General features: G+C 54.6%; 1 protein-coding gene across 6 annotated transcripts in view; it reads left to right on the forward strand.

The window, feature by feature from the left end:
- Positions 1-10,498, forward strand: part of NFASC (neurofascin) — a 75,194-nt gene extending 64,696 nt beyond the window's left edge. For all 6 annotated transcript variants that reach the window (XM_059940055.1, XM_059940066.1, XM_059940077.1 and 3 more), the window contains 2 exons: positions 1,305-1,374; positions 4,846-10,498. In XM_059940055.1, coding sequence (XP_059796038.1) covers positions 1,305-1,374; positions 4,846-5,077 — 302 coding nt within the window. In that variant the 3' untranslated portion in view covers positions 5,078-10,498. The remainder of the gene's footprint in view (positions 1-1,304; positions 1,375-4,845) is intronic.
- The last annotated feature ends 1,297 nt before the right edge of the window (positions 10,499-11,795 follow it).

Raw genomic sequence — 11,795 nt, forward strand, 5'->3', positions numbered from 1 at the left:
TGTGCCCTCAGACCCTAGGATTCTAAAGAGTTATGCCTCTCCTTCAAGTCAGGGAGGGCAGGAAATTATACTTCTTTATTGGTGAATGATGTTTTCTTTCACTTTGTTGTGCTGTGTTGGGACTGGTTTTCTTCTGTAAGGGAGAAAGGCAGAGTTAGGAGAGGGGCAGCCTTTCTGAGCTTACCCTCTGTTCCAGGTGGAACTGATGCACCTGAGAACTGATCAGATAAACTCTGAGCCTTCCTCTGCCTGTTCCAGAAAGTTCTTCTTACAGCTAATCTCCTTTCCTCCAGCTCCAAGGGAAGCCCGCCATCCATTAGGAAGATGAGTGAACCAGGAGCCTTGAGACCAGGGCTCCAGTCTCCACCTTAAACTTTGTTTAGTTGCTAATTAGTTACGTGACATCTTCAAGGCCTCAGCTTCCCTCCCCTAAAATAGGGATGATTATCCTGCCTCGTACCTCAGAAAGAAACAAAGTCACTCACCTCAGTGTCTGCTGTGTGCCAGGCTCTGTGCTGGGTGCTAAGGATACTAGAAGGAGAGGTGACCTCTCCCTCAAGGACAGTGCAGCTGGCATAGTAGGAGGATCACAGCACAAGACAGGGCCTGGGAGGGACGCTGACGCATCACAGAGGAGGTGTGGGAAGAGGGAGTCGCACAAACAAGTGAGGTCACAGTGAAGAGAGCACCTTCCATTCCAGAGGTGTGTGTGGCGTGTCCTGTCTGCCCAGGGCACTCTCTTAGGAGCTTTGAAGAAACACACAGTCCCCACCCTCGAGAGAAGAACTAGCATTCTGTTACAGGCAAAATAAATGTGCACAAATAATTATAACACGGAGCCAGATTAAGAAAGGTGCCAAGGAATTCCCTGGTGGTCCAGTGGTTAGGACTCGGCGCTTCCACTGCAGGGGGCATGGGTTCGATCCCTGGTCAGGGAACTAAGATCTAGTATGCCACATGCCGCAGCCAAAAGAAAAAGAAAAAAAGAAAGGTGCCAAGGATCACATCCATTTGGTGTGTTTGGAGAAGACCTTGTGGAGCGGTGGTGGGGAGCCGGGTTGGGGGAGATTTCAGTTGTCAGTGGAGATGTAAGAAAAGCCCCAGTGACGGGGAGGAGGAAGCAGAATTCATTTGGCACCCGATCAACTGTGGGAGGCAAGAACAAGGGGGGCATGGATGGGGCCTTGTTAAGAGGGAGAGTCACGGAACCCAGAGGCGGCTCCTTTGGCTGTACTTCGGGGCCCCGCAGAGCAGGAGCGCGCTCAGTCATCATGTCTGTGTCTTTGCTTCCCTTACTGACCAAGTGCGAGAAAAGAAGGATGTTCCCCTTGGCCCTGAAGACCCCAAAGAAGAGGATGGCTCCTTTGATTACAGGTGCGCGATCTCCTTGACTCCTGTTCACACAGAGCACCCCCTGTCAGGTGGGTTCTCCTCACCGCCCCCCGAGGCAGCCCCCTTCCCTCAGAGCTGCTCAGCTGGGCTGAGACGCTCCTGCACGGATGTCCTCTCCCATCAGGCTGTCACCTCTGCCTCTGCGACAGCACCCCCCATCCCCCCGGGGACGGGGAGCACTGCCCAACACACTTACACTCATTCGATGAACAGCATTTCATTCATTCAACTGCACAACTCAGATTTATCGCATTCTTTGTATGTGTGTTTCCACCTTTTCGTTCTGAAAGCGCACCCAGGCCCCCCTTGCTGTGAAATGAGCTCTGCTCTCAGCTTCCTCTCTGACTACACCCCACCTTAACTCTGAAGATGATGACCTGGGGAAGTTGTATTGTCTTTAAAACTCAACTAGGTGAGGGATGAAGGGGGCGTGGGCGGTTGTTCTAGGCCTTTTCCTCAGGAACTAGAATGACTTCTCTGGGCTGAAGCTTGGAATAGGCCTTGGAGAGGCATTTGGTCCAGTGCCTGCGTCCCAAATGAGAAGACCAAGCCCCAGGCTGGGAAGTGACCTGGAAGATTCCTGTACTCTCCACTCAGTGAGCTAGTGCAGAGCTAGAGAGCCCAGGGGCCCAACGTCCAGCTACCAGCGTCCAGCTACTGCCACCGTCTTATGCCCATGCTCCCTCTCAGATCTGGACGGGCCTTTGTATCTGGCTTAACAAAAGTTGTAATCTGTCCATTTTATTGGCAAGTATGCTTTGAGTAAAGGAATGGTGCAGGATGAGTCATGGAGGTCTCGTTCCCAGGCCAAGTGCAAAGGGAGGAAATGTTCTGATTGGAGCCCTCCTTCCCCACCCCCACCAAGTCACTCTCTGGGGCCAGGTCACCCCATCCTCCTCTGACCTCTCCTTATCCTATCTTGGGCCTCCGCCACTTTGCCCATCAGCAGCCTCTCAAACAGGATCAGATCAATGGGCGGCAGAGCCACTGCCCACACAGGAGCCTGTCTGGCGGCTTATAGACCCTGTCTATCCATCCAATTCATGCATCCCCAGTAGCCTCCCAAAGAACAAGCACGAGAGACCCCTCCCCAGGCTGTCCTCAGCACCCTTGGTGGGGCCCAGCTTCCCCATGGGCCAGGAGCTATCCTCTGGCCATCAGTTCCAAAGGCCCTGGGCCTTCTCTCCCCAGGCCCTCAGTGCAGCGTGAGGAAGGGTGAGGACCTCCTCAAATACAGGGCCAGGTAACCTGCGCTATGAGAAGCCACTTCCTCAGGTACCTCTCCTCCACCAGACACCAAAGCTGTTGGGCGAAAACACCTGCCTCCTCACCACCCCAACCCCCTGACCCACCGACACTGAGGCTGGATACACATGTACTGGTGCACGCACGCACGGGCTTCCACACCACACACACGCATGTACACACATGCGCGCACGCACATACACACCCCTTGGCTTTGGCTCTGGGGAGGCCTGCGGCATCCATCCTAGAGCCCCCACTTGGATGAGTCCAAGAGTCCGAAACTGGGAAAGGGGAGAAATTAATACATTAGAGGAAAAGCCAAGTTTCTGGGCGGGACAGGCTGGGGGGCTGGCTCACCCTGCTCGTCTGGGACCTCGCTGCCCAAGCACCTCTCTGGTGTGTCTCTCTCTGCTTCTCTCTCCCTTGTCTGGCCACCTGGTCCTCGAAGGTCTCCTGGAAGGTAGGCTAACAGGTGGCTGGACCAGGGGGCCACAGTCACTGGGTTCCTTTCAGGCTTCCCTTAGGAGAGATCTGTTCTTTCCAGACCTAGATCCTCTTTCCCCACGAGAACCTGACACACTAAGGACCCCTCCCACCCCCACTGGGCCACCCTGTTCAGTGATTGCATTTAGCTTGGGGGCCTGGAATTCCCGAGAACCACATAGACACAATCGTCACTCCCCTGCAGGGGGAGTGGAGGGCCCTGGGGAGAGGGTGCCTGTGAAAAAGACTGGCAAGCGGGGCAAGGAGCCTGGTCATTAGAATCTGCTGGTTCTCAAAATGTGAATTCCACCCCCTGAACAAATACAACATAACCCCAGACACCCACTTCCCTCACTCAGCTGCCTCTCCCACAGCTCTGCCGTCAGAGAACACAGTTAAGCAGGGTAACGGGGCCGCATTCACTCAGCTCATGGGGGCAGTGGGCTAATAGCCTTCCATCTCCTGATGCCTAGCTCCTCTGGCTCGCGGCCCTCCCCCGACAGCTGTCTTTGACCAGGACTGCAGTTAGAAGTGAGACCTCACTGCCCACTCTCATGGCAACTCAGCCGGTGGTTTGCCACAAGCCCAGGAAGGGCTAAGTGTGGCCTGGGGCAGGGGAGTGGGGGTGGGGGGTGTCTGCTCAGACTGCCTGGCCCCGCTGTGGTCCTGCCTGCCGGGACCCAGATGCCCACTGCTGGTCCGGCTGCCCCCTGCCCGGGACCTTGTCTCTTCTCTGAAGTGCAGCCAGCAGCACCTGGTCCCCGCCTCTGAGCCTAAAAGAGCCAGGGGAAGGGATGTGGTGCCTGAGCAGATGCTGGCCCACTCGGGGTATCTCACTTCCTGGGGGCACAGCAGGCACCCCAGTGGGTAGATGCCACTTTAACTACCAGCTCTCCTTGCATGAGAGGAGCTTAAGGGCAGGACCTGGGGCCTCAGAGGGGGGCTGAGCTGGATCCTCTGAGCCATGCTGGTTTTGTCTCAAGTTGCTGGCCCCTCCTATCTCATTTGCATGCCCCTCCCTCCTCCCTCCATCACTTGCTAGCCCCGAAGCAACAGCATCTGTTTGTGGATAAACCAGAGCTGAGAGGAACACCACCAAGACAGAGAAGGCGAAAGGCAGGGAGAGGTTTGTCCCTTTAAGGCCCAGACCCTTGCTTTTTGTCAAGGGCAGAGTCTTTCCAGAGAGAGTCACAGATCACAGAGAGTCAAAGCTAGTTGAACCCTCTTGATGGAGGGACTAAGACCCAGTGAGAAGGAAGGGCTTTCCCGAGGCCACAGAACCACACAGTGACACACATGGGACCAGAACTCTAAGTCCTCGACTACCCTTCTTTGACCCTTCCTGTCCCCCTGGTCTACAAGCGGCTGGCTCTGCCTCACCATGGGGTGGCGTCCTCTGCCTGCTTCCACCCCGGAGAGCGACCCAGCTTCCCGGAGAGGACCCCAGACCCGGCGTCCAGGAGTGTGGGTCCCTCCCATCTCTGCACCAGCTTGCCCCTCGCCTGGGAGACGATGCCGTCCTCTCTAGGCCTCAGCTTCCCTTCTGCAGAACTGGCCGGACAGGGAGGGGAGTGAGGGCTGGTCTGGGTCATCCCTGAGGTCCCGTCCTCTCTGAGCTGTGTGGTACGCATGCCTGGCAATAGGCTGGAGGCCTTCTTCCGCCCGGCCTGGGTTTGGGCTGCGCTGGGTGGGCCAGCCCTGACTCTCTGTCCTCTCTCCATCCAGTGACGAGGACAACAAGCCCCTGCAGGGCAGCCAGACGTCTCTGGACGGCACCATCAAGCAGCAGGAGAGTGATGACAGCCTGGTGGACTATGGCGAGGGCGGCGAGGGACAGTTCAATGAGGACGGCTCCTTCATCGGCCAGTACACAGTCAAAAAGGACAAGGAAGAGACAGAGGGCAACGAAAGCTCAGAGGCCACATCTCCTGTCAACGCCATCTATTCTCTGGCCTAACAGAGCCCCCCAGGCACAGCCACTACTTTGCAAGTAGAAGGAGGGGAGAGGGGGAGATGAGCCGCTGCAGACCTACCACAAAGCCGCCACCACCTTCAGGGACAAGGGTACAACATGGGAGTCTGCCAAGCTGTGAGGACCAGTGACCACCCAGCCAACCGCAAGCCCCCTCCCGATGACCCCCCCCCGGGGTGCCACCGGTGGGCGAGCTGGAGCCATGGCTAAGCTCAGCTGGAGGGAGCCCAGGTCCCTTGCTCAGCCTCACAGCCACCCCCAGCCTCTACCCACACTGCCTGCCCTTGACCTCAACACACACACTCACCAGTTTCTGTTGGTTACGGTACTTACTCATTGTCTTTATTTTTGCTTTGTGGGTCTTCTCCTCCAGACCCAACATCTCCATTTTCTTTTCCTTTTGAAGAAATGTCCCTGGAAAAAAAGAAAGAATAGGTGGATTCTCCCCCAGGAAACTGCAAAGATAGGCAAAAAAAGGATTGATCCGTAAACGAACATATAGAAAAGCTATAGTATTCAAACCGCGGCTGGGCCAACGTATTTCCGAAGGATGCCTTTCTCGCCAGATGCCTCCCCTGGCCCCCAACCCATCCACCTCAGCCTTGTCAGTTGCTGAGCTGGACTTGGCTCCTTTCTGGAAAATGACAGTATTTTTGGCAGGGAGAGGGTCAGCAGGCCTCCTTGCCTTGCTCTGGTTCAGTTGGGAGGTGGGCTTACCTCTTGCCCCTCACTCTTACCCTGCCCCTTCCTCTGGAGTGTCTGAGACAAAAGCTGCACTGACTGAAGGAGTTTAAGGAACAGGAGTGGGAAGGACTTCAGCTCCAGTGACTGTGTACCTCAAGCAGAGGAGAACCAGGCATCTGTCCCTAGGGAGCTGTGCCCACCTCGAGAGAGAAGGAAAGGGCTAGGTTTGGACTTCATTCCTCCCCATCAGTGAAAGGATGTGGGAGAGAGGACCACACCCACTGCATCCAGAGTAGAGGGTGCCTCCCACCTGGTCAGGGTCTGTGCTGCTGCCCTCCAGGAGATGGACCCCTGCGACGTGAAGGCTGTGCTGGTGTGCTTGGGGATGGAAATCACTGCTCCCCCTTTCGTCTCTAGCAGATAGCAGCTCCTCAGTTCTGTATGATGTTGAAACTGGTGTTTTGTGGCGTGTGGATGGGGCCCTGCTGCCCCCAAGACTGAGCCGGTGTGTCCTTTCCTTAGGGTATTTACCTATCAGGAGACACCGCCCCCCCCCCACCCCCCGCCCCGCAGGAACGCGGCACTAACAGTGCTGTAAAGCCTGGCCTGGGAGTGCTCTTCGTATGCCTTATGCAGCTCTGACCTGTCCCGGCAGTTCCCAGGTTCCCAGCCCCTCCCTGCAAGCCTTGAAGCCTCCAGTGACATCTGTCTCAAGGAGAATGGGGCGGCCTATGCAAGCGTCACAGCAGAACCAGAAGCAGCCACTCAAAATGTGCCCTGCAGCCCATTGCCCCAGATGGAGACACTCGCAGACCTGCAGTTCTCTGAGACCCAAGGCACTGCCTTCATGCTCCCCACCTATTCCATTTTGAAACCAAAGGTACCTAGCCTCAGAGAGAGAAAGAGAGAGACCTAGAGCCTAAGAGTAACCCTTCAGCTGTTGCTGCAGCTAAAGTCGGTTTCAGGAGGATGAAGCTGACCCCCAGTAGTGGACCACCTGCCACAGACACAGCCTCTGATTGGAGCCTCCAGCTTCTTGCGAGGCGACCTGGGCAGGAGCAGGGCTGTGTCCTTCAGAGACGTTATTAAAGCATCGTTTGCCGCACGTTTAAGCCACAAAGGTATTAGCAATGCTTGCATCACTTAATAATCAGTCAGTTGAAGGTCAAGCCCATAGGCACACCTACTCTGTCTGCAGGTGAGAAAATGTAGCCCAGAGCCGAGCCAGTTATGTTGTCTGAACCTGAGCGAGTAACTGTCCTTTGGTCCAAGCCGTAGCCAGGCGTGCTGCCCGGAAGCCTGGGGGCAGCTCTCTCGTGATGATAGGGGACAGGGTGAACAGCAGGGGGCTGGGGAACCGGCGCAGGGGTCCCCTCCCCTGGCTCCCCTCCTCCACCCGCCTGGATACTGCCGGGCATTCCGGTAGCCTAGGGAATGTCAGGGAAGTGTGCCTGCGAGCTGGATTACAGGGCCGGCCTTTCCAGAAAACACTCTGGATCTGAGCAGAGCAGTCCGTCTCTCGGGCCCTCATTCCATACTGCACGGTCCGCACTAGTAAACTCATTGCACCGGAAGTAAGCTCTTTAGGCAGGATGGGCCGTAAGATGTCACACCCGTCCCCCTGCCTCAGGAAGGTCCTCCACACAACTGATGATGGGGGAAGGGCTGACAGCCGTGGAACTGAGTCTTGGGACAGAGTGGCATTGGTTGGGGGCTACTCAGTGCTTAACCGCCAGTGGCTCCAGGCTCAAAGGGAAGCGCTTTGGAGGGGGAACTTGGTCCTGAAGGCTGGGCAAGACAGGGGCAGTCCTGCTTCCTGAGCCTCTCTTCTCTGCCCCTTGGGGCAAGTTGCTGAACTTGTCTGTATTTTGGTGCCTCTGTCTCCTCTAGTCAGTCCCTCCTTTGAAAACCTGTCCCCACAGAGGGGCACGGGCCCAGCTAAAGGAGCGGGGAGGCCAGTGTCTGGGGAGGGCACCACTGCAGGGCCGGGGGACAGCTGCCTCTCACCTTGCCTGGGTCTTGATGAATGGGACCCTTCTTTCCTTACCTTGCTTTTGGGGAGATGGTTGAGTTTCAGCTGAAAACTAGCCGCTTCCCTCGTCCGTTGCCTTTGCCCTGAGGGGTCGGAGGCATTTGGTCTACCCCCTTCCTGGCGGGTCCCAAGGTCCGAGAGGCTGCCGGTGCCAGTACTGCTCACCCTGCAAGGGGACCGCAGCCTGGGCCCAGACAGTGCTTTCATGGTTTCCGTGCACGCAGTTAGCCCTGGAAAAGGGGTGGGAACAGACCCACAGATGTCTGTGGCTTTTCCAGCTGCTGGACTGCCTCCCTGCACACAGCCGGCAGCTGCACCGGCACACTCACGGCAGACCTAGGCCCCTTTGCAGGGCGGCACTTTCGGGGGAACAATCCAGATTACGACCTTGTCTTGAAGAGGATGAGTCCATAGCCAGGCCCGCTGGAGATGAAATGTAAAGGGCTGTGTGGGGTGCCGTGCACAGCTCAGGGCAGGGGAAGGAGGCTGCCCAAGCTGGGCCCCACTTGGGCGATTCTTGGAGGCCAAACCAAGAGAGACAGAGTCTGATCCGAAGGAGAGCGAATTTTCCCCAGGAACAGCACAGGCAGCAGCTTTTTAAGGCTCCTGGGGCTCTTTGCAGTATCAGAGCCAAGTCACAGAGCATCCCAAACAGCCCGTGTGACGAGAGCCGTGGGGATTTCACACACTCTTGCCTCAGTCTTTGCAAGGCTGCTCCACTAACACGCTGAAAAGGGGAGGCTTCCTGGGCTCTCAGCTGGTGGGGCTGGTGTCAGGAATCACTTCTCGGTGGGGGGGCACAGAGCCCACTCCCCGCCCGCCCGCGATACCTCGGTCACCACTGCAGCAGCCCCTGCCACACACACACAAGCCCGTGTTGTAAATCGTTCCACCCAGCTAGGTCCACTGGAAAGAAATCACCCTGTGGATCCTGGTTGATCTTTACATGGTGGCTTAAGAGTAGCATATAGGGAGATCCCTGATTAAAATAGAAAACCAGAGGAGTCAAACGAATGAAACAAAGAGCTTGAAATGTCAGGAGGACACTCAGTGCCCCGGTCAGAGCCCGACTCCTGGGCAACCCCTCCTTGACACCAGGCAGGGGCCACCCCATGGGAGTTCAAGCCAACCTTGTGGCTGTCCCCAGCCTGCCCAGCCCAAGCCAGGGCAGTGCCCTTTCCTTCCCTCCCCTACTAAGAACGGGTCCTGAGACGGAGCAGAGGGAAAGGAGGACAGCTGTCCCGGGAAGCCACCAGACCCCACCACCCAGTGTGTCAAGCCACACCCGAAACCAGTGTCCCTCTAGCAGTACATTAGTATTAAATGGATGTTTTGTAATGATAAGGATGGAAGGGAAATAGGTACAAAGCTGTGTAGCTTAAGACAGGATCAGATTTCAGCATGCAGAGGGATCGCAGAGCTGATCTGATTGAAAGTATGCATCTAAGCTAAAATCCAGGGAGGTAAAGGGACTTGCCCGAGGTCACACAGCTAGTAAATCAAGGTGAGGTGGGGCTTGAGCTCAGGCCTTCGGACTCCTTGTTCAGTGTTCTTTCATCTCACCGCAGCTGCCGCCTTGGGAACAGCGGTGTTACTTAAGATCTGGCCTTCTGGTTCACTGTCTCCCACGTCTCTTTCCTCTTCTCCCACATCCCCATACACCTCCGCAGATGAAATCAGTGGATTTTTCTGAGTCCCACATCAGCCAGTCTGTGCCAGCCTGTGGTGAACCAGCCATGCTGTTAAGGGGAGACCCAAGCCAAGAGAAGAGAGTGACGAGCTGATTGGTGTTTGTCACCATGAAGCCTAGAGTATCCCCTAGGGTGGTGTCTCTCGCTTCGTAACACATCGGGCCCCCAGCATACTCTGTCCCTCGGAAGAGCGGGTGTGGAGGGCGCTGTCCCCTCCACCCCCGGCCGCAGGGTGCCGAGGGGCAGCAGGGCCCATGGAAGCTCCACCCCCAGGATCTGCTGGGCTGGAGGTCAGCACGTGTAAAGACTTCAGTGAAGCAATAAATACAAAAATCTGGGAGAAGAAATCCAGAATTTTGTGCACTTCTCTGTTTCTTTTTCAAAAAGGATGCGGATCAGGTGACCCTGCCCTGCTCTCCTTTCTGATTCCCAAATTTGACGTCCTCAGTCAGTGTTGTCCCTCTGCCTAGCTCCCAGCTCTTTGCCAACCTCACATCCTCCTGCACTGAGCATCAGTTGCCTGTGACGTGGCCGCCTTCTGTCCTGGTCCCACCCTCACCCATGCTGGGCCCTGGAGGACCTCTGGCCCTTCACCTCCCTTCAACGCACACATTTTCCAGTTTGTTCCTTTCAGTGGGGAAATCTTTTCCGAATGTCTCCATCCCTTCCCACCTACCCACACACCCACAAATTGGTCTGATCTTTTCTTTCATTGGTTAAATATTTAACTCACCATGGCACACCTTGTTTTAACCCCTCTCACATCGTGTTCTTTCCTTTTTGCGAGTTGTTTTGCATTAACCAACGTTGTCAGTGACAGATGCATATCTGAGGGTGTCACGCTCGACCTTCAGCAGGGAAGGCTTCTGGGTCGTGAGGACCATCTAATATGTGGACTTATAAACTGACTGCATGAGCAATGAAAAGGCCAAATTATTCAGAATTTTTTTTGAATCACTGTAAAAAAAAAACTGATTTCTTTTGTATAGAGAACACTAAACGTATAATAAAAGTTGTTCAAAATGGACTCTGGCCGTGTAATTTGTTCATTTTCCTTAGTGGGTAGAAGAGGGATGTCCAGGGATTAATGACAGAAATGAATCATGGGGTTTTTCATGGGCAACAGACAACATACACAGAGAATTCTGCGATACCAGCCCCCATCTTGAAGTTGGTCTTATCTTGGAAAACTCATTGGCACAGTTAGTGTTTTCAACGTAGAACGAGTGGTATAGGAATGTGCTCAGCCATGGAGACACCCCTGATTCAACGCAACTGACGTGTGCTTGTGCACAACCACCTGTTGAGAAGTGCCGTGTTGGGATGTTGGGAGAAGGAAAGGAATGTGCAGTGAAGCTCTGCCTCCTAGCCACTCCTCCTTTGCAGCCCTGCCTGCCCTGAGATGTGAGAACATTGGCATATGCCCTGCCTTGTGCCTGACACAGAACAGACATTTCATATCGTTGAAAGGATGAATAAAACTGCTTACAACAAACCAAAACCCCCTCTTAATAGACTCAAAGGAATCTCAGTCAACAAGCAAGTAGAGAAGGGAAGGAAACAGAGAGAGCTGTGTTGGTTAGGGACACCGCTCAAGTTTCATCACGCCGCCTTTCTTGATACTTTGGCCTGTAGTTGTGCACATTCCCCCTGAGGAGAGGCTGAAGACCATCGCCCAGGCAGCGTGAGGATGCACCCAGACACTGTTAAGTCCCCTCCCTTTCCTCAGGGTAGTGTGGGGAGTAGAGTGGTTCTGCTTGTGTAGAAAGATAACTAGTGGTTTATAGGCAGTAATGGGAAATAAGGGCAAAAAGATTCCCCTGCAAATGTAGACCTAAATCTCTCGGACAAAGAACTGCAAAGTAACTATCCAAGTCACCTGTGTTTATTCTTCCTTCAGAAAAGATCGTTGACTTGAGGGGTTATTGCTTCATTAGATTAAAATAAGACCTTATTTCCAGGTCTGGCTCCTTCTGAATAACTCATTGGGTTTATCACACACCACCTCTGAACCTCCCTATTCACTTGGAATATGAGAAAGACCTTATCATTCTCAAGTTCACAGATTGTCTCAGAAATTTGCTCCTTGTGTCCACTTACACTGTCCCTCCATTAGTCCAAGGCCTCATCCTGAATTGACAGTGTCCTTGCCTCCTGTGTTGCCTACTCCCCCTGAAACTGCAGCCAAAAGGGTCTTCTAAAATACAAATCTGATCATGTCACTCCTTTACTGGAAACCTTCAAGTTTGCTACAATAACCTTGTTTGCTGTAATAACCTTGTTTGCTATAATAGGA

The sequence above is a fragment of the Balaenoptera ricei genome, chromosome 1, assembly GCF_028023285.1.
Source record: "Balaenoptera ricei isolate mBalRic1 chromosome 1, mBalRic1.hap2, whole genome shotgun sequence".
NCBI lineage: Eukaryota > Metazoa > Chordata > Mammalia > Artiodactyla > Balaenopteridae > Balaenoptera > Balaenoptera ricei.